The following is a 26,873-nucleotide window of genomic DNA, read 5'->3' as shown; positions in this document are numbered from 1 at the left end:
CATTTTGTCGTGGTCTCAGAGTGACCTTGTTTGACGTGGACCTTCTGTGAGATTGTTTATGTCCTACGGGAGAACATCACGGCTTAGCTGTGTCACATCGCTTGGTAATGTTGAGCTTTAGGGGTTAGCCTCGGATCAGCTCCTGGATATCAGGGGCTGCTGCTGTTTGTTTTGTTTTGTTTTTCCTTTCTTTCTCAAGGAAAACTTCCAGGCTTTTGTTTCCCATAAATCTACACTTTGTGAGTGTTCTTAAAATAGGATTGACCTTTAGTAGATACCTATGCCTTAAGATACTAAATAAGAATTCCAAACAGAAAGTATATTTAGAACATGACCCTTTAGATCCTTGTTTCCAGGCTTCTTAAGTGACTGGGTTGCCCCGTGTGGACTGGTTTTTAGTGGTTTTAGGTAATCCTTGTGAAGTCACGTGGGCCTTTGGCAATTGCTCATTCACACCAGACCCTTCTCTCCTTACCTGTTGAGTGAGGGTAATTATAACAGTGACCCCAATTTTTTTTTTTTAATAAATTTATTTATTTATTTTTGGCTGTGTTGGGTCTTTGTTGCTGCGCACGGGCTTTCTAGTTGCGGCGAGCGGGGGCTACTCTCCATTGTGGTGCACGGGCTTCTCATTGTGGTGGCTTCTCTTGTTGTGGAGCACGGGCTCTAGGCACGCGGGCTTCAGTAGTTGTGGCTCGCGGGCTCCAGAGCGCAGGCTCAGTAGTTGTGGCGCACGGGCTCAGCTGCTCCACGGCACGTGGCATCTTCCCGGACCAGGGCTCGAACCCACGTCCCCTGCATTGGCAGGCAGATTCTCAACCACTGCACCCCCAGGGAAGCCCAGTGACCCAAATTTTTTAATGGCCTCTTGTGATCTAATGGTTCGATCTCAGGACGAGATGATACCTGCTAATTCACATCCCACTTGCTTCCAGAAGGGATTCGAGGTGCACAAGGTGATATGCATTCCCCTTTGAGCAGTCCAACCTCATCTTGTACCTGTTTTTTCTTTCCTTTCCCTCATGGCCTGGCCTAAATGAGCAGTCACAGTTGTGAGACAACTCTTTGCCCACAAAGAAAAAAAATGTCTCTGAAAGCGGCGGGGGGTCGGGAGTGGTTCTTCACCTAAGCAAGCTACATCTAAGGATGCCCCATGGAGGTGCTGAAATACCTCTTGACTGCGTTAAAATCTTTTCCATAATGTTTTTTTTTATATTTTAAAAATTGAGGTGTATTTGTTGTACAGTATTATATATTTCAGGTGTACAGCATAGTGGGTCACAATTTTTAAAGGTTATACTCCGTTTTTAGCTGTTATAAAATATTGGCTGTATTCCCTGTGCTGTGTCATATTTCCTCGTAGCTTATTTATTTTATACGTTGTAGTTTGTGTCTCTTACTCCCCTGCCCCTCACTTGGCCCTCCCTCTGCCCTCCCCCCCACTAGTAACCACTAGTTGGTTCTCTGTATGTGTTCTCTCTCATTGCTTTCTAAAGTAGGGTGTGATCGGAGGGCTCACATTAGGCTGGCCCAAAAGTTCGTTCGGCTTTTTCTGTAAGATGTTATGGAAAATCCCGAACGAACTTTTGGGCCAACCCAGTACTTTGGTGAGCCCTGCATTCTGGTCGCTTATGAAGAGTTAGGGGCTTGTGTGTCACATGCGGGTCACCTTAGACTCCTGCCCTTTTCACAGGGGCCAGGGATGGGGCTTGATCACATGCTTTTCTAATTTTCTTGTCTGACAGAGCATTTAACCTTCTGATTTCTGGCCCCTCCTTTTTGCAGCTTGAATGCTTGTAAACGTAGCCTTCTTTGTGAGCCGAAGCTGTGTATGAATTCTCATCCGGTTTCGTGGACCAGAATGGGAAACTGGCTAGTGAGAGTGGTGTTTTTACCTTCCATCATCCAGCCTGACGATACTTAAGAAAAGGAAGGGAAAAGGATGAAGAGAGGAGAGTTTGGAGCAATTGAATAAGCTTCAAGCCAATGCAAGGAGGTGAAAGAAACAAGAGAGGAGCTAGAAAGTAGATATTTTGGGGGTTGTGTAGCACTTTTTGTGCATGTTTCGATGTACTGTCTAATTTTATTTTTGTCTAAATCTATGGCTACTTATCCCATTGAAATACCTTGAAATGGCATCTAAATTCATAAATACCCAGCTTTAGTTACGTACGCTGTTTTCTGATTTTTTAATCTCTGTATTCCTGTGTGAATAACTCTATTTTGATTATTATAACTGTATAGTAGTTTTCACTCTGCCCTGCGGCCAGTTCTGACACATTGTCCGGGCTGTGATGACTTCCCCCTCCGTGTCTCTGCCCTTAAGTCCTGTGGAGGTTTTAGTTTGGGGAGAATTAACATCTTAAAAAACCTCCTGTTTATCCATTGATTGAGGTTTGTATTTCTTTATTTTAACCCTCTAGTGAGGCTTTTAAAACTACTCTCCTTCATGTAGGTTTTGTGGGCTCTCTATCTTTTTTTCTTGTATCTTGTTCTTGCCATTATGAATAGGAATTTTTCTGTTTTATTTTCTCATATTTAGGCATGATTATTGTGTATGTGTGTTTTTAATATGTTGCTTGGCTTCTGGTTATGTTACTCAACAATTATTGGTTGGTTCCCTTAGACCTTCTAGGTGGATGACATCTGGAATGACAGACTTGTGTTCCCTCCTTTCTAGCGTCTTCTCATCCCTTACCGTAGAATCAGGTCATACGTTTAATTTAACATGTTCAGCTATTTATACCTAGTAAACAGAAGAGAGTACTAATTTAAACAGTGTTGGCCTCTCTCTCTTATTCCGTGAGCGTTTGTAGGCCCTGGATCCGTCTCTCCTTGCCTTGGTTGGCTACTGATGTTTCCTTATACCTTTCCACTGGTGCGTGTGTTTTTTTGTTTTTGGTTTTTTGTTTTAAAGCAGAACAGGATGCCCTACCCCTATCCCAACCATATCATAATCAAAGGAAAACTGACTTTATGCCGTTTCCCACTTACAAGCTGACCTTGAAAGCTAACCCAAACATAAGAAGCCCCTCCACCATATTTCCTGTTGATTGCGTTAAGATGTTCTGTATGGCGTTGAATAATATTGATGAGAGCAGGTGTCCTTCTCTTGTTCCCAGCTTTAATGGGAATGCTTCTAGAGCTTTATTCATAAAGATGTTGTCTGACGAAAGCATTTGGTAGAAACCTGGACATAGGGTTTTGCTTTGTTTTGTTTGCTATCACAAGTGAGCAGAGTTTTTGGCAAATGTTTTGCATCTATTAATATCTTAAAAATCTTAATGTAATGAAATACAATAATACATCATCTCATGTTGAACTATCCACTTACTCTTGAGATCAGCCTAAGTAATATTTTTAATTTTAATACATTGCTGCATTCATATTCATTCCGCTAATATTTTAGTCAAGATTTCTATACATATATTATGCAAAAGTGGCCTTTGGATTTTGTGTTGTACAGGTTTGGAAGCAAGGTCACTTTTGGGTAGCTTTCCTTGATTTATTTATTTTTTTTAATATTTATATAACATGGCAGTTATCTTTATTTTAACAATTTGGTGGAACTTACTGTAAAAAAAAAACCTCTGGCATGGTATCTTTTCTAGATAGGGAAGGCTTTCAAAAGTGTCAGAAGCTTTCGTGGTAGGAGAATAGTGGTGACGAGTAACCTATTCAGTGGGGCAGCTGGGCATGTCACACATCAGTGATGATGCTTTTTAAAAAATGACAGGTGTGTCCACACGTTCTTGTCTGTGTGCATGCATGTCGCTCACACACATGGCTTGGCATTGTGAAATCGCTCCTCAAGGCTTTTTAGCAACCACTGTTTTTTCAGGATTGCAGAACTTACTGTAGTGTTTTGGTATGAGTAAATAGTACCAAATTATATCCACATATCAATGTTCTTTGCATAATTATCAGACACATTCAGAATGCCATTTGGCAGGTCTGGAGTGGTCAGCGCTTTTGGTTTGGTCAGTTTCAGCCAGTTCAGTGCCTATGTAGGTCTTAAAATATCAAATTGAGTATAGGGGTTTCTGCCCTCACATGATCTATGTGTTCCTGAAAAATGTTGCATTCTGCAAAATCACACACTACAAATATCAGAGCTTGAGGGAACACCAGTGTTGAGGCAGACCACTCACTACGTGATGTTGTAACTGGAGAACTAACCGCATGGGTTTTGGTAACTTGGGAGATACAGCTTGGACTTGTGGAGTCATTTTCAGTAGATCAGCAACTTTCAAATGAGCTGCCAATGCTTGCTGTTCCCACTGTATGCTCAGATAGAAAGATAAAGAAGTTCTTTGTCCTTGAAGTTCACCTGGACAAGAATCTTTGAACTTCTATGGTATACTAACCTCTTGCATGTTCTTCGTCACCCCTTATAAAGAGTTTGTCCATCCCATTCCTTCCCTGGTTCAGTCATGAAGGAAGCTGTCACAGTCAACCTAGATGAGCAGATCTCCGCCAGATTTTAAGTATTTTTTTCTGGAAGGTAAATAATTATTTATTGCAGAAACTTTGAAAAACAGGTTCACTGTACAAAGACTGTGTCATCAGTGCCATCCCTCAAAAGCCCCTCTATTGCTCTGGTTTGTGTGCTTCTATCATTTCTAATGCATCCGAGGGTTGGTGTGGATCTTTCCAGCAAGCAGAATTGGGATCGTGTTGTTCATCTCACCCTGTTCTTTTCCTATTGAATGCATGTGACAATCGTTGCTTGTTCTTAATTATGGCAGCATAATTATTCCATCGTTAGAATAAACTAACATTTATCGGTGCCTGCTTCTGCAGCAACAAATTACACACATGTAGTGGCTTGGGGCAACATAAATTTATTATCTTACAGTTCTGTAGAAGTCCAACACAGGTCTCCCTGAGCTAAAGTCAAGGCGCGGCAGGGCCGCCTTACATTCCGGATGCTCGAGAGGAAAATCCATTTCTTTGCCTCATCCATCTTGTAGAGGCTGCCTCTATTCTTTGGCTGGTGGTCCCTCCTCCATCTTCCAAGCCAGCTATGGCAGAACGAGTCCCTCTCACATGGCCTCACTCTGACCTCCTCTCTGCCTTTATTTACCGTTTTAAAGGACCCCTGTGATTACATGAACTCACCCAGATATTCCAGGATAATCTTATTTTAAGGTCAGTCGATTAGCAACCTGAATTCCATCTCTTCCCTTAATTCTCCTTTGCCATGTAAGTTATATACTCACAGGCTCTCGGATTTAGGATGTCAGGATCTTTGGGGCGGGGCGGGATGGGGGTGGGCATTATTCTGCCCCTGCTCATCTCCTGGTTGATGAATTAATTGGTTGTTTGCTTTAGTGTGGATGACAATTCAGTGAACGCCTTCATACGTTGATCTCTGTGGATCTCTGGTTAATCCATGGACCACCTTTCTGTAAATGGAATATTTCAAAGTGATCATTTTCATATGCTTGACAAAAAAAAATGATCAAAGTACTGAAACTCCAGCCTTGGTTGGGTAGGAGAACAGGAGGCGAGTTTAGTGCCGAAGAGAAATGTTCAGAACCCGGAGGAGATCATTCTGTCCCTCTGTTGCATCCCAGTTGGGGTGTTTGGTGCTGTCTCTCGTTAAGAGCGTTATTATGTTCCCTGTGCCTTCTCATGTATGTCACATGCGTTTCCTTGGTATCGATTGGCTGGATAAACGAGTAAGGAAGTTACATACACGTGCACGCATACACGCTTCACCATTAAACTCCTCTTTCACTCTGTTTCTTTTCCAGTATTAAATCTTAGTAGAGGGCTTCCCTGGTGGTGCAGTGGTTGAGAGTCTGCCTGCCAATGCAGGGGACGCGGGTTCGAGCCCTGGTCTGGGAGGATCCCACATGCCGCGGAGCAGCTGGACCCGTGAGCCACAATTACTGAGCCTGCGCGTCTGGAGCCTGTGCTCCGCAACAAGAGAGGCTGCGATAGTGTGAGGCCCGCGCACCGCGATGAAGAGTGGCCCCCGCTTGCCACAACTAGAGAAAGCCCTAGCACAGAAATGAAGACCCAACACAGCCATAAATAAATAAATAAATAAATTAAAAAAAAAAAAAAGGATAAGCCCAACTTTATTAAAAAAAAAAAAATCTTAGTAGATAATCGGTCTGAATTACTAGCCATGGTTAATTTTGCAGCATTTTGGATGTTGACACCTGTTTTGTGATTAAATGTAATACTGCCTGGACACCACTGAATGGGGGACGTTGATTCTCACATCGAGCATTTAAGATGTACTTGGATAGTTTTAACTGTTCTGTCTTGCTAATTTTTATTGTTTATAAATTTTTTTTATTTTTTATTTTTGGCTGCGTTGGGTCTGCGTAGCTGTGTGCGGGCTTTCTCTAGTTGCAGCGAGCGGGGGCTACTCTTCGTTGCGATGTGCGGGCTTCTCATTGGGTGGCCTCTCCTGTTGCAGAGCACGGGCTCTAGGCGTGCGTGCTCCAGTAGTTGTGGCACTCAGGCTCAGTAGTTGTGGTGCACGGGCTCAGTTGCTCCGTGGCATGTGGGATCTTCCCAGACCAGGGCTCAAACCCGTGTCCCCTGCATCGGCAGGCAGATTCCTAACCACCGCGCCACCAGGGAAGACCCCCATCTTGCTAATTTTAAAGGCTAAGTATGTGTCCTGTGTTCTCTGTCTTTCTCCTTCCTTCCTTTTTCTTTTTTAATATGAAAAGTTTATTATAAAATCTTCACAGATTTATATAAATACCAGTTGCCAGAAAGAGTGAATGAAACCGAGAGTTACTTTGGAATAAGCAGAATCAGATGACGCTTGAAATGACTGTTCTGCAGTCCCTTATCCATGGGGCCAGATGTGTTTGAGAATTAAGGGTTTTGGGTGGGGGGATGGGGGTGTATGTGTCTCCCAGGGCTTCCGTAACGAAGCACCGCAAGTTTGGTGGCTTAAAACAGCAGAAATTTATTCTGCCACAGTTCTGGAGGCTAAAGGTCTGAAATCAAGGCGTTGGCAGGGCCGTGCCCACCGGGAAGCCTTGAGGGGAGGATCCTTCCTTGCCTCTGCCAGCTTCTGGCAGTTCCAGGCGTTCCTGGGCTTGCAGCTGCAGCGTTTCAGCCTCTGCCTCTGCAGTCACATGGCAGTGTCCCTGTGTGTCTGTTTCCCCTTCTTATAAGGACACCAGTCATATTGGATTAGAGCCGATCCTAATGACCTCATCTTAATTTGATTGCATCTGCAGAGGCCCTACTTCCAAATAAGGCCACATCCACGGGCACTGTTGGGGTTAGGACTTCAGCATATCTTTTGACGGGGGAGACACACACATTTGGACCCATAACCGGGTGGGGTGTGGGGAGGTCGTACTGAGCACGTGCACGTGTAACACAGCACCTCCGCGGGGTTGGAGCAGCAGCCCATCGTCAGACGCATCGGCAGCCGCCCTAAGGCTGCTACTAAAGCTGCAAACAGCCTCAGGTCCCTTCAGATCAGGCTTTGCCACCACGTGAATGCAGGCCAGGCTGGTTGGCTCCCCGCCAGATGGCTGTAGCTTTCGGTTTTCAGAGGCTCTTGGATCTGGAGTTGTGTTTAAAGGATTGAGGACCTGTGCTAGGTTTTCACCTTGATTCCTAACAGCCGGTTAGTGAGCTTTCTTGGCATTTCTGTCAGGGGAGAATTGCTGCACGTGTACTATCTAATGTTGCTGTCTTCTTCTTTTTCCTTTTTCCCTATCTAAGGCGGTCCCTCAGCCCTGCGTATCAAGGAGCTGATGTAGTTTGACCCCCATATCCTCGTGTCCAACCAGAATAGAAACTTTGTTCTGAAAGTTAAACCCTTGCTCGAGGTTAAAACTTCTCTCCCTCCTCCCTGAGCACCTCCAGACACCAACAACCCCCAAGTCACGAAGCCAGTCTTCTGTTTAACCAAAGCATTGTGCCTTTCCCCTCTTCAGAGGGGTTGGCGTCCACAGAAAGTCAGCGTAGCGGCCAAACCCCTAGGCACCTTGGAAGGAGCAAGCGGAGGGTGAGTGGAAAGTCGATTGGCTGCCATCTCCTCGCCTGCAACTGCACAGGAAACCGATTCAGCTTTGTAGCTGCCAAAGTAGGAAGCGGTTTGCTTACATCCCCACATCTAAACTGCATACGGAAACGTGCTGGAAGGAATATCCAGCCAGAACAGTATTAGGCATTGTTGAAGCATGTTCATTGTAACAGTCCTTATGGCAGAAGTATTGGAAGCATCTGGGATGTCAGGGAGATGCCCATCAGTGAGATAGGACATTCGTGACATTAAAAATTATTAGAGGAACATTTAGTCACAGAGAATTCTTACAATATAACAAGTGAGGTGAAGGGATACAGTTTACCTGTAATGGGAACCAATTTTGTCAAATACGTAAACATAGGGTCTAGAAAGCATGGAAAAGCATGGATAGCAGTGTGTTTGCTAATAGACTGCTTACTTGCTTTGTACTTGGGACTTTTCTACTTTTCTGTAATCTCTTCTTTTCCTTTTTTTCCCCTTCCTCCCTTCCTCCCCTCTAAGTCCTTTGGTCTAGGGGCCTGTTACTTTGTAACAGAGAATTGTATTCTCTTATATTTAATCACAGCACTATCCTCATTGCTGCCAGTTATCAGCTGAGTTTGGGGGATGCCATAGAGGTTACTGTTCCAAGCCGGGTCGGATGCCCACCGCCCCCAGGGCAGGATGGTGATGAAGGAAGAGGGATATTTGCCTCTGGTTCTCGCTTCCCTACTGACCAGCCCAATTGCTTGGCCTCAGTTCCTCCGATGACAACAGGTTTTCCCTAGAGTCCCTCTTGAGTAGGTGACTGGTTTTTCTCAGCTGCTGTGTCATAAGGGATTGTCTCACATTTTACAGAGGGCGGAGTGTAGGCTTAGGGGAGAAGGAAGTTTGCGGAGGTTCATTACACATTAACAGCAAAGCCAGGACCAGAGCCAGGACCAGGGCTGACGTCTCCCCGGGGCTGCTGCAGTGTCCGGCCATCTGCTGCTGGTTGGAACCCCTGGGGCCCACCCCTCGGAGCTGGCCCAGTGTGCCGGGAGAGGGGCTGGGCGTCAGTAGTGTAACTCCCACTCCCACCCCATTTTTGTTTTTGTTTTTGTTTTTGTTTTTGTTTTTTTCCCCTGTGAATAGAGGACCTTCACTATTTCTGTGCCGGTCAAACAGAACACAGGTGGGGAGCACATAGGGGAGGGGTGCCTTGTGAAGGGGTGTATGTGGGGCTTTCCTGGGAAATAGTCCAAGGAGTCTTCTCGGCAGAGGGGCCTGGCCTGGGGTGTCATAAGCATCACACACACCCAGTCCTTGGCCTTAAGTTGGGGTCCCCCATAGGGGGTCTGTGGAGAGTCTCACTTTTTCTCCAGCTCCTTCGCTGGAATCCACCCTCTCAGTGCGATGGGGGACTTGGTGCTGGAGAGAGGGGTCTGGAGAGCCCCCAGTACGCAGCCCAGGGTTGGGAAGAGGACTTCCGTGCCCACCGCCCAAGGGGCCGAGGACCCCGCGGGGTGCCGAGGGCTGCCCATCTCCTCCCCTCTGCCTGCTTTCCTTCCCCCGGGCCGGGCAAGAGCAGAGGGGAGGTGAGCAGGGCCGCCAACCTCTACTGAGTCCCAGGGTCCTCAGGGTGGGGTGGAGAGAGGGTCTCGGCCACCAACAGACACTGTAAAGTTTGGTTTAAAACAATAACTTAAGTTGGGGAGGGCTTCCAGCCTGCGGCCGGGATGGGGAATGGAATGAGCAGGGGATACGGGAGGCGACAAAGGAAAAAGCCAGCAGAAAGTTTTGGTTTTTGCTTCCGGCATAAGAAGGATCTTTGGTCATCTGTGTAAGTGGCGCGGACGGGGAAGGGGTGCTGAGGGCAGGTGAGGGAAGACGGCGGTGGGGGACCTGAAAGCTGGGGTGGGAGTCCTGTCGGGTCACGGCAGCCACCGTATTCATCCCACCCGCCCCTCAAGCCTGGTTTCAGCCTGGCCTTTCCCCGGGACACAGGCAGATGCTCCCCGCGGTCCTGGCGCCACCCGGGGCCCCAACTCCAGCCTCAAGAGCAGCTCGGCCGCCTTCAGCGGCTCCACCTCCGCGAGGCCACTGGGCACAGGCCTCTTCCTCTGCTCCCTGGCCTGGGGGGCAGCGCCCAGTAGATGGGGGTGGGGGCCCAGCTCAGCCTGCGGGGAGACCCGGAAACAGGCAGCCCTGCTCCCACAGACCCCCCCGGGGCGCTCCGCTTGTCCCCCCTCACCCGCTGTGGCTTTTGAGTGGGCACGGCTGAGGGGGCAGGTTTTTCCTGGGGCTGCTCTAGACTTTAGCTCCCCCCAGCCCAGGCCAGGGCCGGGCTAGGAGCGGGGGTGGAGTTATTTCTTCACAGTACAGGAAGGTGGAAGGGAGCACAAATTCCCCACCCCGCTTTTTTTTTTTTTTTTTAAATAATTATTTATTTATTTATTTATTTATTTATTTATGGCTGTGTTGGGTCTTCGTTTCTGTGCGAGGGCTTTCTCTAGTTGCGGCGAGCAGGGGCCACTCCTCATCGCGGTGCGCGGGCCTCTCGCTATCGCGGCCTCTCTTGTTGCGGAGCACAGGCTCCAGATGCGCAGGCTCAGTAGTTGTGACTCACGGGCCCAGTTGCTCCGCGGCACGTGGGATCTTCCCAGACCAGGGCTCGAACCCGTGTCCCCTGCCTTGGCAGGCAGATTCTCAACCACTGCGCCACCAGGGAAGCCCCACACCCCGCTTTTTAAAATGAGTATTAGGTGATGCAAATGCAATCTTGGTACTGGATTTTGGAAACCCTTTGCCTACAAGGCAGTCCCTCCCGGGTGTGTGTGGGGGTGTTTACACGTGTGTGTGTGTACACACATAGAAATGCAAGGTGAGTATTCATTTTTATAGTACTTGAGTGCGTAGTATGTACAAGGCAACGCTGTCTGCCTCGTGGATGTCATGTGACAAATTAGTCACTTAACAACTCCGGAGGCACTGTTAACATTTCTGGGGTGCAGTTCTATTAATTTTTAAAATATTTATGATGGTTTAGATACTTGATACTTACATGCATTTATATAATATAGTAAACTTTTATAATTTATATTTATTATTAAATAAATGCGTTTTATATACCCTTGTTAAATAAAACTTTATTTGTGGTGGGATCATAATACACATGCTCTAGCCTTTTGCCTTTTTAATTTCCTACGTCTTGGGGGAGCTTTTCATTTCTAAACTTAGATCTGCCTCTCCTCTCGTACTGATGAGCTTTCATTTCAGGAATTGTATTAATTAAAGTAGATGCTAAACTGCTGAAAGGGAGACACCAAATCCAGTGGCTTCGAGTTTCTTTTGCACCCACTTAACAGCCCGGGGCTCGGTGAGGTTGTTCACTGGCCGGGGGGTAGCCCTGGCCTCTGGGGTGGGAGCTGGCTCCTGACCGCCAGGTCTGGTCTGCTTCCAGCCTGTGGGGTGCAGGAATGAGCCCGGATGACACCCGCTTCCTTCTTGAAGAAAGATGTGACTCCTGAGTCGTTGCCCCCTGCTGACCAGAAGTTAGTCTCGTGGCCGCACCTAGCTGGCGGAGAGGCTGGGAGATGTAGTCCAGTGGGTGGACATGTGTCCAGCTAGGGCGTGGGAGGGTCCTGTTAGCACAAGGAGGAAGGAGCGAGTTAATGCTGGGGGTCCATCACTCACCGTCTGCTGCCCCTCGAGCATTGGCCAGCAGCGGTGACGGGCTGGCAGGAGGCAAGTTAGAGCTGCCGAGTACCGGGCCGTGATTTGGCAGTGACGGTGTCTGTGAAAGCAGATGTCGGGGTGTGAAAGGCTCTGAAGGGTCTGGAATGACTGAACTGTGAGTTCCTCCAAGAGCAGTGACAGTGCCATCATCATTTTTTCTGTCATGAGAACCCTACTTAATGCTTTGACCATCAGCTAGCCAGCAGAGGAGGGGAGGGAGAAAAGGTCCAGAGATCAAGAGAAGGTTTTTCCCGCATCTTAGTGTGCGCCTGTTGACGCAGCGTTTGCGCACTTGCCCTATGCCAGGTGCCGTTCTGGGCTCTGAGGCCGCATCAGTCCCCAGCAGACCCAGCTCTGCACCCTAAGCCCACATTCTGTTGAGGAGTGGCAGGATGGCAAACAAGAAAGGGGGGGAAAAATTCCAGTAGCAGCGGATGCGCCGATGAAAAGAAAGCAAGGTCATGGGATGGCAAGCAGCTGGGGGCTGACTTTAGGTTGGGTGCAGGGACGGCCCCTTTGGGGAGGTGGGAGATGGCAGGTAGCCAGCCTGTGTGGCGGAGGGTCTAGCTAGTGCCCAAGTCCCACCACAGGAATTGTGAGCATGGCGTGTGTGGGAACAGATTTGCTGGTGTGGCCCGAGCATCGTGAGCTTGGCTGGGAGAGGCAGGCGGGGGCTCCATCACGGGAGGGCTGGCGGTTATGGGAGGGAACTGCTATTCCTGAGGATGGCGAGAAGCCTTTGGAGGGCTTGAAGCAGGGCAATGAAGTGATCAGTTTTCTGCCTCTAAAAACACTATGGATGTAGGGTGGAGCGTAGACTGTATGAGAGGAAGAGTGGGAAGAATCAGCAGGGCCAGCTAGGCGGCTGTTGGAAACCTGAAGAGAGGTGGTGGCGGCTAGACCAAAGAAGAAGAGAACGGAACATTCTGGATCTGTTTCAGTTAGAAACGGGGCTTTCTGGTGGATTGAATGGGCACAAGGCAGCAAAGGAGAGAAAAACCAAGGTTCACTCGAGATGTGCTGGGGATTGGTTCTTTGAGGTGCCTTTATGATCTCCAGTGGGAGCTGGTGAGTAGGGAGTCGATTAAGCGTCTGGAGACCTGGGGAGATTTTTCTGGCTAAGTGGTCTCAGGTCCATCTTAGGTTGCACTTGAATTCCGGACTTTGGGTTATAGCTTGTACCACTCCAGTCTGCAAGAAACCAGGCACAGGCTTCCAAGAGTGTTCTCCCAGTGGAGTCATCCAGGATGTACTTAAGTCCCCCAGCAACAAGTTTTGACAGCACATGTGAAATGCTGTCTACCAGGGAAGCTCGTTAGAGACACAGCACCCAGACTCTTTCACTGGGGACTGGTCCTGTAGGCACCCTCTGCCTAACATGTACCAGAATTGTACCATGTACATGTACATGTACATGTACCAGGAGTCCTTTAGACTCCTAAAGGAAAGCAGGTGTTCATCACAAACCATTTTGTTTGTAAAGTTTTGACACAGTGAGCCACTTTTATCAGGGTGGTGGGAACCCTTCCCAAATCCAAGTGCTGAGTCACCAGCCAAGGGCTGCCTTGTAAACAGGCTTTCAAAGGATAGAAGTTCGGCCTGCTACATTAACTCTTTTCTACACATGGAGAGTGTGACTTTCCTTATCCTGCAGTAGACTTCTTTGTAGACTTGAATCCATATCCTCACTGACCTGCCTAAGGCAGACCTGTTTCCCTGGGCTCTTTGACATGTCTCTCCTTACCCCCCGACAGCTACACCTTTATTCACTGTCTGAAGGAGGAGGGGAGAAGAGCTTGCTGTCAACACACAGGAATGATACATAGACGTACGCATATGCTGTGTGTGCCGCCAGGAAATATGTGGTCTCCTTCTTGTAGCAGCAGCGGTAGCAGTAGCAAAAAGTGGCTCTTTTGCAGTTCTTAAAGATTATCTGTCATTCACCTAATGTTTACTTACTTTGTTCAGGCAAGGAAATTACAGGGTATCTCCTTGCAAAGATGAACTGCTTTGTGATGCTCAGTCACTGTGTGACAGCACAAATGATGTTGGCTTTAGTAGCAAGTTAGTGGGTTTGGCTTCTGGAGCTTGGTTCTACAGCCCTTGTCCCAGTGGAAGACATTGTTCCTGGATGGTGGGATAGGACATAGAAGGCCTAGGCACTTTGGAACCAGTCCAGGGTTGAGGATTGTAGCCCTGATACTTAGTAGCTTGGATCCTTGGGCAAGTTGCTTTACCATTCTCAGCCCCTGTTTCCCCGTATATGATATGGGGCTAAAATGTGTGGAGCCAGTGTGTGGATGAAATGAGAGCCCATATGGAAGAGGCTGCTACAGTGCCAGAAATATAATCAGTTCTTTAACGTTGACTGCCTTTATCATTTATTATAGGAAGAGAGTCCAAAGAGTTAAATATTCATTTATAAATAAATATATATATACACACACACACACATACATACATACATAATATAAAGTTTGTATATTTGTATACGATTACACTCCTCATTATTCAACAGGTGTATGAGTGCTTATGTGCCAGACCATTTCTTCTGTTACCGTGGTGGATACAATACTTAGCATTTTCTTCTGTGCATCTTAATCTCATTTTAAATCCTTTGGTTCTTCAGGCTGTTTTATAGAGCCAAGATCATTCCAAGGCCAATTGCTGTATGTATGGATTAAAATGTTACTTTTCTTTAATTGCTAGAAGGATTATATACCCCTTCAGGGCGGGGACAATGTCTGTTATTCACTGCCATGTCCACACAGCGGTTACCGTGTACGAGATACTCTGTCATGCGTGTTGAATTAAATTTTAAAAATCTAACGACTGTAGTTTGCTCTTACTTGTCAGCAGTTCTGGTTGGGAACTTATTATTGGGGGAGGGGGGAGCATATGGGGGCGATGCCTCTGGGAGTAGCAATGAGGCTGACCCCTACCGTGTCAGAAACAGTGGGGATGTGGTTAGAAGCACAGGTTTCCTGATATAGGGAAGCTTCAAGTTAGGCATATGACGAATCGTGCGTGACCAGTATTCAATCTGGAATCATTCATTTGCAGTCAACTTTACCTTCAGAGTGAAATTGACTGCCAGTGAGTTCATTCTTTGCTTGAAATTTTGTTTTGTTTTGTCGTTTTTCATTTCCTTCACCATTTCTTATTTTTGGGGACTGTCTTGTATGAGGGGAAGAGTGGAGGAGGGGCGGATCCCTCAGTCTTTCTGTCCGGAATTGGCCTGCCTTCCTGTTCCGTAGAGGTCACTTGCCCACAGCTCCCCCTATTGATTCTTCGGCGTAGAGCTTGCTTGACTCTGCACAAGTGGCAACGGAGAAGCAACACGCATTTCCCAAGAATGTCGAGCTGTAGACACTTCATATCCCTGTTCTCCGGGTCTCCGTCACTGCCCTGGCGCCAGGTTGAGAAACCTCAGGGTGTTTGGGTGGAGGTAGAGGTATGGAGGGTGTGGCATTGGTGGTTTACTTGTGAAAGAGAATGATAGAGACCTCAGTTTGTTTGTTTTTTAAAATTAATTAATTAATTAATTTGGCTGCGTCAGGTCTTAGTTGCAGCACGAGGGATCTTTGTTGCGGTGCACTGGCCTCTCTCTAGTTGTGGCCTGCGGGCTTAGCTGCTCTGCGGCATGTGGGATGTTAGTTCCCCCACCACGGATCGAACCCGTGTCCCCTGCACTGGAAGGCGGATTCTTAACCACTGGACCACCAGGGAAGCCCCAAGACCTGTTTTAAGGACACATCTTCCAAGGGCAATGCATAACTTCCCCCATGGCTTTTGAGCCAAAATAAGCCCTGGAGATTATTTACCTGTTAAATGTTACCTGTTTCCGTGGAGCTCTTTATTTTTTTTATTATTTTTATTTTTAATATATTTATTTATTTATTTTTGGATGCGTTGGGTCTTCGTTGCTGCACATGGACTTGGCTTTCTCTAGTTGCGGTGAGCGGGGGCTACTCTTCGTTGCAGTGCGCGGGCTTCTCGTTGCGGTGGCTTCACTTGTTGCGGAGCACGGGCTCTAGGCATGTGGGCTTCAGTAGTTGCAGCACGCAGGCCCAGTAGTTGTGGCTCATGGGCTCTAGAGCGTAGGCTCAGTAGTTGTGGCGCACGGGCTTAGTTGCTCTGTGGCATGTGGGATCTTCCCGGACCAGGGCTCGAACCCATGTCCACTGCACTGGCAGGCGGATTCTTAACCACTTTGCCACCAGGGAAGCCTCGTGGAGCTCTTTAAATGTAATAAAAGAAAAGCCTTCAACGCAGGCGTAGAGAATGGACTTGAGGACACGAGGAGGGGAAAAGTAAGCAGAGACGAAGTGAGAGAGTGGCATGGACATATATACAGTACCAAATGTAAAATAGATAGCTAGTGGGAAGCAGCCGCATAGCACAGGGAGACCAGCTCGGTGCTTTGTGACCACCTAGAGGGGTGGGATAGAGAGGGTGGGGGGGAGACGCAAGAGGGAGGGGATATGGGGACATGTGTTTATGTATAGCTGATTCACTTTGTTATACAGCAGAAACTAACACCATTGTAAAGCAATTATACTCCAATAAAGATATTAAAAAAAAAAAAAGTCCTTGTGTATGTGGGTGTGACAAGTAGAAAAGATTTTAGGAGTGGAAGCATAGGTTTCACTGTTATTTTTATGCCTTTTGAAGACCATGTTTTAAGGATGGTAGGAGAAAAGAAACTGCATGGAAAATAAAATAGATTTCTATATTTCTTTTAAAAAAAGTTGGTCCACACAATGTTCATTGCAGCTTTATTTACAATAGCCCGGACATGGAAGCAACCTAAGTGTCCATCGACAGATGAATGGATAAAGAAGATGTGGCACATATATACAATGGAATATTACTCAGCCATAAAAAGAAACGAAATTGAGTTATTAGTAGTGAGATAGATGGACCTAGAGTCTGTCATACAGAGTGAAGTAAGTCAGAAAGAGAAAAACAAATACCGTATGCTAACACATATATATGGAATCTAAAAAAAAAAATGGTCATGAAGAACCTAGGGGCAGGATGGGAATAAAGACACAGACATAGTAGAGAATGGACTTGAGGACACGGGGATGGGGAAGGGTAAGCTGGGACAAAGTGAGAGAGTGGCATGTACATATATACACTACCAAATGTAAAATAAATAGCTAGTGGGAAGCAGCCGCAAAGCACAGGGAGATCAGCTCGGTGCTTTGTGACCACCGAGAGGGGTGGCATAGGGAGGGGGTGGGAGAGAGACGCAAGAGGGAGGAGATATGGGGATATATGTATACATATAGCTGATTCACTTTGTTATACAGCAGCAACTAACAATACTGTAAAGCAACTATACTCCAATAAAGACGTTAAAAAAAAAAAAGGAAAGTCTTCAGTTAAATTTTTTTTTTTAATCAACGTGAAGATCATGGATTTAAGTTAATCAGTGATGTGAGTCGTAAACACACAACACTGATGTGGTCCTTTCTCCCTTTGCATTTCTGTCCATATATCTCTGCATCTGTCTAGTTTGTGAGCCCTGTTCTTACAAATCTGTGTGGCTTGAGACAGGCACCGATATTTTTTGTCTGATCTCTTTTTACATATTGCTGATAGATCTGAGATTACCCATGATAATACTGCAGGACCCGTTCCTGTGTTGATAATTGGGAAAATGGGTTGTTACTTCGCCAGGAGACTGCATTCTCTAGTGCTGTCAGTAAGAGAGGAATTGAGTTTAGAGAGCAAGTATATCATGTAAGCTTAACAAGAAAAAGGCTTCTGACTGTACTGAATTTGGTGGTCATTACCAGTGCAGATAGTCTTCCCACTTAGATCTGACTGCACACTCTAACCAAATTCTAGAGTTGCTCCTTTGCCGTTCTAATCCGTTACCAAAAAACCTTGAGAGATTTTAGGAAATCTGTGCCTTCAAAAGAAAGGAAGAAGCTTTGAAAAAGGGAAGTATTCTGGCTGAGTGTGGTCACTTGAAAATCACCAGCGCAGTATGTGATGGCTCTTCCCATTAAGACGTGGAGTCTATTTGAATCTATTTCCTACCCCTTGATCTTGGATCATCTCACTCAGCTGAACCTCCAGCTGAATTCAGCCTCGTGAGTGAGCGCCGTGAAACCAACCAAGGAATCACCCACCCATCAACCTATAGAATAATGACAAATAATACGTATGTTTTGGGATGGTCTGTTACATAGCAATAGGTAACTGATAGAACGAACTTGTTCTGAATGAAAATACTCAGGCAGGGATCCTATTATGCCCTCCTGTCTTCTCAGGGAAAAAAAAAAAAAATCATCAGGGTTAGGAAAAAAGTCTTTCACATTTTAGTATAATTTAGCAATCAATCTGATTGCTTTCTTCAGCAAAGACAGGGCTGCTAGGTGCTCACAGCTTTGTTTTGTAATGGAAAGAAGGTCGCTGATTTGGGGGCATGATTCACTTTGGGGAAAGGGTTGTTTGGGAGTTATACTGGAGTGGGGACTTAACAGCAGTTTGAGTATACTATGGATCTGGTAACTGTTGCAGTAGGAGAGGAAGAATTTTGAGAGGAAAAATGAGAAAATACCAAAGAAACTTTTTGAAAACTGTCTCGAACAGCAGTCTGTTGCTAAAGAAGGGGCAAGGGTGTGAGTATTGTGCTCTACCCCCAGAGCTGAACTTGGTGTAATGGTGAGAGACTCGGAAACCAGATAGGGTTGGCAGATTCGGCAAAAACAAACACAGGATGAGGAGCTGCATTTATTTATTTATTTTTGGCTGCGCCCTGAGGCTTTTGGGATCTTAGTTCCCCGACCAGTGACCTGGCAGTGAAAGCACCGAGTCCTAACCACTGGACCGCCAGGTCTTTCATTAGATTAGTTTTGGGATATTCTCAGATTGCATATGTTTGTAGAGTTGAAGCCACCATCTCTTCAAATATGCTCCCTCTCTTTTTCTCTACTGTTATTCATCCTAGTCTTTAGTTACTTGTGTGTTACATCTTTTCATTTTCTTTCCTGTGTCGATTGATGTCTTTCACATTTGTGATCCTCGTTTCTTTTTTTTTTTTTTTAGCACTATCTCGACCCAACTTAAAACTTTCATCTCGCCTTGATATTTTTTTTTAAATAAATTTATTTATTTATTTATTTATTTTTGGCTGTGTTGGGTCTTCGTTTCTGTGCGAGGGCTTTCTCTAGTTGTGGCAAGTGGGGGCCACTCTTCATCGCGGTGCGCGGGCCTCTCACTATCACGGCCTCTCTTGTTGCGGAGCACAGGCTCCAGACGCGCAGGCTCAGTAGTTGTGGCTCACGGGCCTAGTTGCTCCGTGGCACGTGGGATCCTCCCAGACCAGGGCTCGAATCCGTGTCCCCTGCACTGGCAGGCAGACTCTCAACCACTGCGCCACCAGGGAGGCCCTCCCTTGGCCATTTCTTGCTAGACGTCTTTTTATGACGGTACATACAAACCATATTTTTAAAAAAATGGCTCCACTATGTTCCCCCCCGCCCCGCCCCGTGGATGTGCCATAATTCTGTCCATTTCTCCTTTTAGCTAAATGGGGATTCTGTTAAGATTTCACTGTTTTCTCATGAATCATCCTGTACATGCCCCCTCCTCAAGCTTTTTTGTAAATATCTCGAGTGCTTACTCGTGCGAGGTACTAAGATAAGCTCTTGATGTGAATTATGTTACTTTATCTTCATAACCAACCCAGAAGGAGGTGCCATTATTTTCACTTTAGGGAGGAGAAAGCAATGGCTCAGAGAGGTCCCATGGCTCCCCTGGGGGTCACACAGCTGGAGGTGGCCATAGGCACCTTGCACACCAGGCGGCCTGACCCCAGAGTCTGATGGTGAATATGCGGCCGCCCCCGCCAGCCACACTCTTCAGAGTTTGGCCTGTGGACCTGTACTCTTTGTCACCGGGAGATAAATTCTTAATCCATAATCCATGCAAACATTTAGCAGCTTCTCTAGCAATTTCTCATTGCTCTGTATCCAGGCAAGTGACCAGTGGACTTATCTTCCTGAGCCAGGCATGGACCAGTTTGGGTGTTGTTGAATTCATGGGGCGAGGCATGTCTGTGGAGCTGTGTTCTGGTCATGTCTAATAGGACGTGCACAGAGGGATGTGTTGTCCCCTGCAGATCGGTGGTGAGGACTGGTCTGTCACTGAAGCTGGTTTGAGAGGCGCTGTAGCTTGATGAAACTCGGTAACCATTAGGGTCCTTTTTAACATCAAGATTCTCTGAGTTTTTCTTGTCCTGAAAGTCACCCTTTGTTGCCGTTTGCTCTCTTGCCCTCCAGCCCTGGAACAGTGGCCTGGGCGTAGTGTCTGGGGCAGAACAGCCCAGTTGTGAGGGCTAATAATGATGCTTTTCTGGCCCCTGTGTACTTAGTGATTTGCTGGCAATACTGGAAGGAAATAAATAATGTAAGTGCTTCATCCATCAGCTATTAATTGTTTTTACTGCGGGCTGGTACGCAGTGTGAAGGAAGCACAAAATTACCTGGTGCTTTCACACACGAAATAGAGAGCTGTAATACTTAGGCATGTAATTGACATCACCTCCCTAGTTCTTTTTTTTTTTTTTTTTTAAGTCACATTTTTGCTGTTTTATTTCCCTAGTTCTTCTAATAGAAGAAACGTAGGTGTGCAATTTGGGCTTGTCACATGTATCACTTGTCACCCACCCCTGCAGTACTGCCACTTAAAGTGTTAGCCAGTGCAGGACCACTGCACCATAGTGGTTTGTGTTGATAAACCCATGGGTATAACCGATGTTCAAGCGAATCCTACGAGAGGTGCCAGCCATCAGTCATGAGCTCTACTGAACGCCGAGCATCTCCCAGAACAATTGATATGGGCAGTGATGCACCTAATAAATATGACAGCAGAGAAAAGAACCTAGTGTTACTCGGTCGCCTGGCTTGGTGCTGGGTGGTTTCTGCTATCCTGACAGTTTGGTTTCAGATGCTCTTTCAAACTGAGGTGTTAAGATCGTTAAAATTTGTATTGTAAGCGATTAAGCAACAGGATAATAAATTTAAATAATTAGAATAATACATTTAAATAGGTTCCTAAATTTAAGGAATTTAAATAATTAAAATAATAAATAGAGCCTGCCTGGATTCTTAAGCATTAGAGCTTTAAGGTATCTTATTATTTATTATGATTTTTTGTTATTAAAGCAAGTCAGCATTCAACTTAAAAGTAAGTTTTTAAAACAAATGCAAATGTGTTATCTTGGTAGGCACTTGAACTTTCTCTTGATTATATCCTTTACCATGCCTGCTATGAAATAGTGCCTATATTTTTTTGCTTTGGAAACTGTCTTTTTTTTTACTCTTGACAGATGATGAGTTGCATCATTTTACATAATTTTGGTCTTGGGTACTTGAATTTTCAGCAGTGCTATTGTTGAGAGTTTTTGAATTCTCCTTTCTGTACTAACCCTTGATCTCCAAAATACCACTGGTAAAGAACAGAAGCACTAAACAATCACATGGGAATCTCCTATCAAATTTGTGCCCCAGTCATGATAGCAGTGGGTGAGAATGATTTCCTTATCAGAAAATTGTGCTCACCTAGAGTATGGTTGCCTCAATATGTGATGACTCAAGAGAAAAGAATTTTTTCTAAGTGTGTGTGTGTGTGTGTGTGTGTGTGTGTGTGTGTGTGTTTCCCAGAGGACTTGGTAAATTGCTCCTGTCTCTCTCCACTCTCCCTTTCCTTTTTTTTTTTTTAATTGGACTCTTGGAGGATCGGGGAAGAGTGATGGAGACTTGCTTTGTACTCTAGGCCTCACATCACTCTAGACATCGAGTGATCCCTGCTGGATGAGGGTCAAAGTAGCAGACACCGATAAGTGAATAAGGTTATACCAGCATTCACTCTGCTTCTGAACATAGCAGTTAGAACCTTATTGAACATGAAAATATAATCACATTTTTAATTGAACTATAGTTGCTGTTCAATATTATATAAGTTACAGGTGTACAATATAGTAATTCACAATTTAAAAAAGTTATACTCCATTTATAGTTATTATAAAATATTGGCTATATTCCCCATGTTGTACAATATATCCTTGTAGCTTATTTTATATCTAATTGTTTGTACCTCTTACTTCCCTACTCCTCTAATACCCCTTCCCCCTTTCCCTCTCCCCACTGGTAACCACTAGTTTGTTCTCTATATCTGTAATCACAGGTTTTTAAAAATTTCCCCCCAGATTTTCCCAATCTTCAACTCTACAAACATATGCAAAACAAAGAGTTCCTAATTTTTTGGTTCACATTTTCTTTTGAGAGTTTATGGAATTATAGGCAAACCTTGATTTTAAATTTTAAAATAAATTTTAGCTTTGGAAATATAGTTTTATTTTTGAGTTTGTTTAGGTATGCTGAGATTTTAAAGCATTGCAGATAAAAGGGAAATAGATTGATAAAACTGATGAGATTCCATGTTAGCCTGTTTTATCTTTGCTCTGTCTACCTGCCTGACCCCTAGTTCCTTGCAAATGGCACGTGGCCTGTTTTGCTCCTAGGCCGTTGTCTACCTAGCTCTTGGCTTGGGGGAAATAAATTGGAAAGGTAATTTGTTTTACGGCCTAAATAAAAAGGCCTGTTTTGGAGTTTAGGGGAAGAAAAAGCCAGGATTTAAGATTAAGATTGAGAAGATAATGCACAAAGAATGGGAAGAAATCTGCAGGAGAATTCCAAATGGATGCTTCCTGCTTGTCTGTGATGCATGGTGCCTACTCTGATGATCACGTTTACCCACGGTTGTCAGTACACTAGAGCTGGTCTTTTAAAGATTTAATTTTTTAATTTATTTTTGGCTGCATTGGGTCTTCGTTGCTGCGCTTGGGCTTTCTAGTTGCAGCAGGCAGGGGCTACTCTTCGTTGTGGTGCACGGGCTTCTCATTGCAGTGGCTTCTCTTGTTGCAGAGCACGGGCTCTAGGCACGCGGGCTTCAGTAGTTGTGGCTCACGGGCTCTAGAGCACAGGCTCAGTAGTTGTGGCGCACAGGCTTCGTTGCTCCGAGGCGTGTGGGATCTTCCCGGACTCGGGATCAAACCTGTGTCCCCTGCATTGGCAGGCGGATTCTTAACCACTGCGCCACCAGGGAAGCCCCTGGAGCTGGTCTTTTAAGCAATTTTCTTTGGGGCTGTATTGGATACAGCACCTTGTCTTTTGTCCTCATTTACGTGTTAATTTCTAACAGTGCCCCGTGACCAGTTGGAAAAAGGGTGAACTGGGGTTTTATGTTTCGGGGGCCTGGAGTCTTGCCCTCCAGATGTGTGGTTTTTCTCTGGGATGACAGTGGGAGCCAGAGTGACAGTCCCCGTGCTAAACCTTAGCAAAAGGAAGCCTTGAACAAAATCTGTGCCAGGCCTGCTTAACCCCTTGTTAAGCTAGAGAGGCTTTAACTAGCTTCCACAGAGCAGTTCCTCACGCTGGCGGTGGGTCCTGAGAGTGGAGTTTTCTATGAATGGTCTTTGCCTGGAAATGAGTGGCTACTCTAAAATGGTGAAGAATTTTGTTGGCTAAAGCTCGAGTCTCTCACACCATCACTCACTTTGGAAGGCACTTTCAGAGCAGATCCAGCTCGAACATCGCCCTCTCCGAATCCTTTTTATTTTATTTATTTTATTTTTTGGCCGGGCGGCGAGGCATGTATGTGGGACCTTAGTTCCCTGACCAGGGATCGAACCCACGCCCCCTGCAGTGGAAGCGCGGAGTCTCAACCACTGGCCCACCAGGGAAGTCCTCCCGATCCTTTTTATAATAAATTTGCTACTTTCCCTGGGAAGAATTGCAAAGGAAACCCAGTGCTCTGTGAAATACAGGACCCTGTTAATTCTTAGAGTTTTTTCCCTTAATCTAGTTATAATTCACATACCATAAAATTCACCCTTTTCAAGTGTACAGTTCGCCGGCTTTTAGTATATTCACCGGGTTACATACCCTGTTAGCACTGTGTAATTCCACACCATTTTCGACACCCCAGAAGAATCCCTGTACTCAGAAGCAGTCATTCCCAGTTCTCCCACCTCCACCCCTCCCAGCCCCTGGCAGCCACTAATCTATTTTTTATCACAGAGTTTTGTTTTATGATACACTGAGACCTGTTGCCCCTGTAACTTAATGATTGGATGAAATATGGGAAGGGTGAGGGGCCGAGGTGGAAGATTCACGAGTAAACTCTTAGGGCCTGGCCTCTTATTCTCAGCTTCTCACTTCTGGGTCCTTGTGCACAGCGGGAGGTAGTCTGCTGGGCCTCTGAGTCTGGTTCTCTGTTACTGCCTGTGGGTCAATTTCCCAGTCATTGAAAATAGGGAATGCCTGGTAATACGCAAGAAGCTGAGTCTGACTTGATAATGAAATGAATTTATGGCAAACCTTTTGAAATCTAAGTGCACAGTCACCTGCAAAGGCATTCCAGTTCCCCTCTCTACCTTTTCTGTCCTGTAGCTTTTAGAATAATCAGAATCCAAATCATATAGAACTTTGTCAGTCAAAACCAGAAAAACAGGTAGCTCAAACAGATTGCGGGCTTGGATATGTGTGTCAGATATGCCTGAAAGAAGTGCTTTGGATTCCTGCCCATTGCACTAGGATGAGATCTTGAGGTCTGAGAGTTTTGAAGCCGAGTTGGAGGTTAATTTAAAGTTGGAGGGGAAGCGCCAGTCCTGGGCAGTGTTCCCTTGACCATGGAGTAAAGGGTATGACCTTGAGAAGTGCTAATGAATTACGGAGTGTGTAAGGGCCTGGGAACCTAGGGCCTGCTCCCCGGATGTGCTTGGCTGGTCATAAAACCTTATTAGCTGAGTGAGGTGTTCTTCGCCGTTCACGTCTCCCGGCCTATCCCAAATGCTGTCTTAAAGGACTGGACTGCCACACTTCCTCCTGAAGTTTCCATTTTCTACGTAGCTCTGTTTTTCAGTCTAAGGACTACGTACACGTGGCTTTCTTTGGTAGATTTGCCTCGCAGGCAGTTCCAGGCCCTGGCATCCTTCATCTCTGCTGCTGTGGTGGGGAGCAGGGAGGATGGGTTCCCCAGAAATCAGGGCTCTCAGGGGGGCCTGGGTGTCGGGGAAGTCAGTGCGTATGTACAGAAATCCAGACCGGCTGAGTTGGGAGTGGTTGTCGGACCTTTTTCAATAAAAGGTGGTAACTGTATAATGTAGGTGCCCTTTTGTCTCCTGCCCTCTAGCTCTCTTGTATTATTATAAGTGACAGGTACTGGAGGCTTGGAGTCGATGCAGTTCTCCCTTCCTGGACTTGGCAGATGAAACAGGAATGCATTATTGGGGATTAACACATCAAAATGTTGCAGTTTAAAAAGTACTTTAAATAGAGTTGAGTCCATTTGGAAGAAGTACCCTTTTTCTGAAAAGATTAATTTCCTTCAAGGATGGCTGGTTTTTCTGTTTATTCTGTTAGAACATGGGTGGAGGAAGGGATCTGCAGAAAAATATTTTCATCTCCATTGAATTACGCCTGACCCCCTTTTCTTCTGTTTTTAATGCTCGGTAATGCCTGTCCGTGCCCTCACCTCCAGAAAATTCCCAGTAGGGAAATAAATAAGTGAAAAATGACACTCTCATACATCCTTACCCTTCACTCCCTGGATTCTTGCTGCTTTGCAATTAACTACTTTTTAGCCGTTTGCTGTATTTCCTTCCAGCAGCTATTCAATGAACATGTAAATTAATCTATGTCTATCTGTGTTGCTTTTTAAATTGCATATCGAAACCCTTTCTGTAACATCTTAAAGAGGTGACATGATTTTACGATTCCACTTTTAAGCGAGAGGTACTTCCCTGCTTCAGTAAAAATGTTGCCTAGATATTTTAACTCTGAACCTTTGGGATGCGGAGAGTTGTAGAGAGTTGTCATGAATTGATGCATATACCCCAGTACTGGACCCGTCTGCCCTATACGAGAAGAAGCTTTCTGTATTCTGGTGATTGACTTGGGATGGCTTCTAAAAATTGCAAAACAATCTTTGTTAATTTCTTTGGAATATCTCTTTAAGAAGAGGGGCCATGCATAATACAGGGAGGCCCTTTGGGGTAACAGATTTACTTTTATGGTTGCTACTGAGTTCCTCTGTTTTGTGCTTCTTGGGGTATATTGGTTCACAGTTAAAAATAGAGCTCTAATTAAAATGGGTGCCCTCTCTAGAAATAAGAACTATATTTCAATTAGTAAATTCCTGTTTCCTTAACATATTTTTTTGTTCTCTTTTATTTTTTTATTTTAACAGCAAGCCCGGGCTGAGCAGGAAGAAGAATTCATCAGTAACACTTTATTCAAGAAAATTCAGGCTTTGCAGAAGGAGAAAGAAACCCTTGCTGTAAATTACGAGAAGGAAGAAGAGTTCCTCACTAATGAGCTCTCCAGAAAATTGATGCAGGTAAATTACTTTTTCTCCCCTCTCATCTTCCCTGCCTGTTTTCTTCTCTAGGAAAAAAATGACTTTGATACAGCACTTCGCTTGAAACGTTTGCTGCTGAGATTGTAGCTAAAATTCTTTAGAGATTAAAAATACCTGGTGAATATGGCAGCAGTGTAATACTCAAGACTGTGGTTCTGTGGTTCCTAGCTCATCTGCTTAGGTAAGATATTTTATACCCTGAGCATTTCAAGAAATTGCTGATAAGCCTGAAGCCTTAGCACAGGAGTAAGTGCTGTATGCGGTATTTTGGAATTATGAGGATTAACACCAAATATGAGATTTCTTTTCCTTTAATGTTGAATCTGTAATGAATACATAAACATTTTTGGCAAGCAGAAGTGGATCTTTTGCACGAATATATGAGGACACAAAGGGAAATGTCAGTTTGGGGGGAGAAAAAGATATGTATCTGTGATAGTTAAAATTTTACACAATCGTGTTCAGATGGGTGAGTAATATGTTACTGAACAAATAACAAATGTTGAAACTTAACATTTATCACTAATGGTGTATAGAAGACAACACACAAAACATATAGAAGTTTTGATTTTTCTAGTTCAGAGATTCTCCTCCTCCCCTTCCTGTTTAGTTTGGTTTGGTTTGGTTTTCCTCGAAGCTTACTAGTAAAGTACAAAAGTAAAATTTGTTTAGGGCAAATATTTTGCGGTTTATTTAATATGAACTTGAGAATAAG

General features: G+C 45.3%; 1 protein-coding gene across 1 annotated transcript in view; it reads left to right on the top strand.

Annotated features, from left to right (window-relative positions):
• CCDC6 (coiled-coil domain containing 6) overlaps nt 1–26,873 on the top strand; it is a 110,632-nt gene that overhangs the window by 28,370 nt on the left and 55,389 nt on the right. Inside the window, exon 2 of the mRNA XM_059900029.1 lies at nt 25,988–26,137. Coding sequence (XP_059756012.1) covers nt 25,988–26,137 — 150 coding nt within the window. The remainder of the gene's footprint in view (nt 1–25,987; nt 26,138–26,873) is intronic.

This window comes from Balaenoptera ricei, chromosome 16 (genome assembly GCF_028023285.1).
Source record: "Balaenoptera ricei isolate mBalRic1 chromosome 16, mBalRic1.hap2, whole genome shotgun sequence".
Classification (NCBI taxonomy): Eukaryota; Metazoa; Chordata; class Mammalia; order Artiodactyla; family Balaenopteridae; genus Balaenoptera; species Balaenoptera ricei.
The sequence above is the reverse complement of the archived record's forward strand: the minus strand, read 5'-3'. Positions and strand labels throughout refer to the sequence as shown.